Consider the following 5,347-nt stretch of genomic DNA (forward strand, 5'->3'; position numbering starts at 1 on the left):
CAGGTCGACACCGCACAAACACGCAGGTCGACACCGCACAAACACGCAGGTCGACACCGCACAAACACGCAGGTCGACACAACACAAACATGCAGATCGACACAGAGGGGTATGGTGTCCAGCTTTTGTCCTGGTCTTCTGGATAATGAAATAATCCAAACCATTCTTTGACATGGAGGATGCCAGAAAGGAGAGAAGCTCACAAGGCAGGCGGGGCACACAGAAGGTGCTTCGTGAGACAGCAGATTTAACACAGGCATAAGGAAGGTAGAAGTCACATCGCTAACTCAGTGACACACATGGTCAGAGGTCATTTTGCAAGTCAAGGGCATGCAGTTTAGAGGAAGCGTACACTAGAATCCAATCCACTAGAATCCAGAAAGGTCAAAAGTGACAGGGTAGAAAAAGACAGACCAGGGAAACCACAACCAAAAGAAGGCCGCGGCAGGTCTGCTAAGATCAGACTAAGAAGATTTTAAGGCAAAAGCTTAGCCAAAAGTAGACATTTCAAAATATGAAATAGGTCAATTTCCCGGGAAGACAACAATTCTAAATGTCTATCCACCCAATAGCATAGCTTCAAAAATGTGTACAGCAAAAATGAACAGAGCCACAAGGACCTCTGTGCTGATCCACAGTTCTACTGGGAGGTAACTGAAGGAACAACAGAGCAAAATAAGTCCATGAGGTGATGGCCACACACTGAGCAAGCTTGCCCCAAAGGATGCAGAGGACGGTACACCCCAAGACGGCAGGAGGTTTTCCTTTGCACGTGAAATGATTATGAAAGCTGACTGTAGCCGTGTGCGTGTCTCTCACAGGTCTCGACAAGTTTTTAAAAAATGGCCATCGGTCAGTTTTTTTCTGAGTACAATTTTTTCACATTTGTGCCCAAAGAGTCCAGAATTATTTTTTTCTGGCACACTGTCAGAAACCTACACCAAAAAGATAATTAGAAGATTCCCACATGTTTGGAAAGAAGCAAATATATTTCTAAATAACCCACAAGTCAAAGATAACATGTAATAGAAATATTTTGAAGTGAACAGTTATGAAAATCTTATAAATCAAACCTTGAGGGAAGCAGCTACAGCCATGACGAGAAGAAATAAGAGGCTTGAATAGTAGTAGGACATACATATATATATATATGGGCATCCTTCCATACACACACAGGTACATAGTTATTTATCAGAAAGTTGGATCTGGCACTAACTGTCAGCAAAACCTTCCCACGAAGACAACAGACAACCCCGAGACCCAGGAGGCCTCCTTTGCAAAGTTTAGCAATAACTAAAGGAAGAAATGACTCTAATTTTATACATATTATTTCAAAAAATAGAAAAGGGATATTTCTCAAGTCATTTTCTCAGGCTGGGATATGCACTTGGAAAAGCTGTTCTTGTTTTATCCTTCATCCCACAAGACACGCGGGTCCTTTAGGTTTTCTGCTCTCTGAGTCTGTCTCCTAACCCGGGTCCTGATGCTCTCCCTTTTTCTCCTTCTCTCCCTCCTCTCCTGCCTTCCTTCCCCACTCTCTGTCCTTTTCCCCTCACTTCCCTTTTTCCTCCTTCTCTGTTTCTGTCCCTCCTTCCCTTCCTTCTTCCTCTTTCCCTCCACTTTCCTCCCTTCTTGTCTCTTTCCCTCCTGCCTCTTTTTCTCCCTTCGTCCTTCCATCCTTCCCTCCCTCTCTCTTACCTCCTTCCCTCCCCTCTTTTCCTCTCCATTCCACAAATACTTAAGAAGCCTTGTTACCCTGTCTTAAGTTCTGTGCACCTGCTGACCCCTGCCCCTGGGAAGCTCTTTTGAGCTAGAGGGACAACAGTGTCTGCATTGTCCCCAGAGGTTCCCGTCCCTCTGATGCCCCGCTCCCACACCACAGTGAGGGAAGCAGCCCAGACTGGGCCCCTACCTCAGAGGCGGGGGTCTTGGCATTACAGGGCTCACAGAAGAACCGATTGTCTTCATCATCAAATTTCTGGATTAGAGAGAAACTCAGCACCTCTGTGTCCTATAGAAGAAGAAATGAAGAGGCTGAGTCTCTGGGGAATCTGCCATAACACAGGTGGACGCCCAGGTCCCCAGACCCTTTCCTCCCTCTTCTTTTCCACTGCCTGTGTCTTGCTCTAGGGTGGATTTCAGGCTACAGCCGAGGCAGGGACTTGGCAGGACCTGCCTTCCTCCCAGGCTGGTGGATGCTGGGAGGGCAGGGACACTGGGCTTGGCTCAGTGGGGGCCTCCCCAGTCCTCTCTGGAGCCCCCTCCCCAGCGATGGGTGGATCCCGGGACCCTGCCCTGCCCATCAAATGCCTGCAGCTGCATGCAGGCCTGTGCAGATCCAGAATCCAAAGTGTGGGGCTGGAACAAGGATGCCTCTGCTGTGCTGAAGGTGAGACCTGCGGCTGTGTCTGAGGTTCAGTCACCCACACCCCGAGCCACCTCCCACTGGCATTTGGTCAGAGTTTCAAAGACTGTTCCAGGGTTCTGGGACTGAGAAGAAACCTGCTCAGCACGGGGAAGGGAGGGCCTCAGCCCAGGCAGGGCCTGGGAGGTGGGGTCACCAGATCCCTGTGGGCGGCAAGCCACCCAGGTGCCGAGGCAAGAGATCGAGGGCACGAGCTGTTCCAGTGTAATAAAATATATAAAATAAGAATAGTAATACTAGATATAGATAATAGATATGATTATATGTGAATATCATTAATCATAAGTCTGCAGCAATTACTCTTTACTCCAATATTATAATAATCTTTGCTCACAGTTATAACCTAGGAAAAACCAGGCCATACAGAGATAGGAGCTGAGGGAACATAGTGAGAAATAACCAGAAGACAGGAGTGTGAGCCTTCTGTTATGACTGGGCAGGGCCACCAGAGTGCTCCTTGGTCTAGCGGTAACGCCAGCGTCTCGGAATGCCAAGTGGACCGTGGTCTATGGTAGCATCAGTGTCAAGGGAAAATACCCACTGCTTAGCAGACTGAGAAAGGGAGTCTCCCTTTCCCTGGAGGAGTTCAGAGAAGACTACTTCTCCACCTCTTGTGGAGGGTCTGACATCAGTCAGACCTGCCCACAGTTATCCGGAGGCCTAACCATCTCCCTGTGATGCTGTGCTTCAGTGGTCACGCTCCTAGACCGCCTTCATGTTCCATCCTGTACACCCAGCTCTGCCGTTGAGATAACAGTAGCAAATTAGTGAAAGTACTAAGAGTCTCTGATATGCAGAAATAATGGCGTAAGCTGTCTCTCTCTCTCCTCTCTTTCTCTCTGCCTCGGCTGCCAGGCAGGGAAGGGCCCCCTGTCCATTGGAGATGGCTCACACTCCTTACCCTGCCCCACCCCCACCCCACACCCCACATAGAGGCCATTTTCCTCTGTGACTCTTGGCTCCCCGACACTTGCCAGCTCCTTTGCCTGGCCATTGTTACCAGAGGGCAGGGGCCAGTGGCCCTCAACATCTAGATGAGCCCCATGAACCCACTCACCAGCCTAGGTATCAGTCACAACCAGACAATCAGGGCTGGCATTGCCATGCGAGAGGCCAAGATCTGGGCATCTCTACATCAATGTGCCTGGAACAGAGCCTGGCACATACAGGGGCTCCAGACAAGTGGGTGGGCCAAAGAATGAATGAATGATGGGCTCTTAGCCCTGGCGTTTCAGGAACACTACCTTGCAGGGTGACCTTGGGACCACAGTACCTGGGAAACTCCACTAGACGGATTGGCTGGCTTGCCAGGTTTCTGCCCGGCCCCCTCCAAGCCACAGAGCTGGGTGTGGGAAGCCAGGGGCAGGATCAGCATCCTGCCTCCGGATGGGATGTGCTCCTTGTGGCCGCACACCAAGCACTGGATGATTTTCTCCACCTCACTCTGGAACACCTGTGTGAGAGGATGGGGCAAGTTGGGCGGGACCACAGGCCTGGACAGGCCCTGCCAGTCAGGAGTGCTGTCCTGGAAACGCCCTCAGGCACCTGGCCCCGTTTTCAGGGTAGCAGGCCACACAAAACCTTCCCTATCCTCAGGCCCCCTTGACACTGCCCATCTGTGCTGTCACAAGCTTTGGTCCTTCTGTCTTATGAACACACTGCTTGGTCCAATCACAAGGAGCCTTGAGTTAAATGGGAACATACCACAGGAGTCCCAAGGAAGGGGTCAAAGCCTGGGCACTGCCCGTGTGCCAAGGCACAGGACTTCTGTCCCATCAGGGAGCCTAGAGGTCACATTGTCCCCAGCCCAGAGCAGGGGCTTGGGAAATGCAGCCTGGAGGCAAGGACTGGGTAAGGAGTGGGCAGGGAGAGCCCTGCCTGGGTTTGCCCCCATGGGGATGGGCTAAGGTGGCTGCCTCAGGACGGGCTTCAGGGGCACGGCCCTGGGCTTGGCCATGGTTGGCGAGGAGGGCTGCTGATCCAGCTATGGTTGGTGCACGGGTTTCTGATCAGGGAGGCGATGCTACCTCCAGGGAATACACCCTGTTTGTCCCTATGGGGCCTGTTCTCTGCAGCTGCCGCCTGTGTGCCTGGTCCTCAGTGTGGTGGCCTGGGGCAAGTTTTGTCCTCCCTGTGGCCACTAGAAAAATATGGTGATGGTGGCACCTGCCTGCAGTGCTAGGATCCAGTGAGCCCAGGGCCCAGGGCCTGAGCAGCACCAGCCCCACTGAGTAAGCCTTGCGATGGGAGAGGCCCTGCTCCTGCTGATTTAATACCAACATGCTCATGGCCTCAGCAGGGAGGGCGAGGGGCCTGAGTGAATGCTCCTGAGAGCGTCTCAGGTCTCTCCTGCCTGTCACTCTGCACTCCAAGGCAGACACCTGTGGCCCTGGTGCCCTCTTGGCTGTGATCTGGCCAGTGGCCCTCCGAATCTCTCCCTACCCTGCCCACTGCATCCCCTGGCAGGTGTCCAGCTGCGCCCTCCCTCCCCACTGCCTACCTCCTGCAATTCATCCCGGCCCAGGTGCTGGAGCAGAAGCAGAAACACCTCAGCCACGTCCTGCTGGACGGAGCCTGCAGAGCACAGACAGAGCCAGGTCAGCGCAGCTGCTTCCCACCACCCCAGAGCCTTCTGTGGCCCAGCCCCTCCCCTCACAGCTACCTCCTCTGCTGGCTGTACCCTGGAACCCACCCCGGACCCCATGTCCTCTCCTTTTTTGGTCCTGGTTCTATCACACGCATCTTTGCAAGCATCTGCCAGGCTGCCTGGCCGGGGGCCTATTAAGAGCAAGTGCCTCTGCTGGGATTCACCAAGCTGTCTCCTGGTCCTCCCCTCCTTCTCTGGCCCTCCCCTCCTGCTCTGACCCTCCCCTCTTCTCTGGTCCTCCCCTCCTGCTCTGACCCTCCCCTCCTGCTCTGGCC

At 53.1% G+C, this 5,347-nt stretch overlaps 1 protein-coding gene across 1 annotated transcript in view; it reads right to left on the reverse strand.

The window, feature by feature from the left end:
* The window catches only part of LOC105551236 (ubiquitin carboxyl-terminal hydrolase 64E-like), a 37,916-nt gene that overhangs the window by 30,648 nt on the left and 1,921 nt on the right, over positions 1 to 5,347 (reverse strand). The window contains 2 exon segments of the mRNA XM_011996403.1: positions 3,699 to 3,878; positions 4,926 to 4,999. Of these exon segments, the coding sequence (XP_011851793.1) occupies positions 3,699 to 3,878; positions 4,926 to 4,999 (254 nt within the window).

This window comes from Mandrillus leucophaeus, unplaced genomic scaffold (assembly GCF_000951045.1).
Source record: "Mandrillus leucophaeus isolate KB7577 unplaced genomic scaffold, Mleu.le_1.0 Scaffold510, whole genome shotgun sequence".
In the NCBI taxonomy this organism is placed as follows: Eukaryota; Metazoa; Chordata; class Mammalia; order Primates; family Cercopithecidae; genus Mandrillus; species Mandrillus leucophaeus.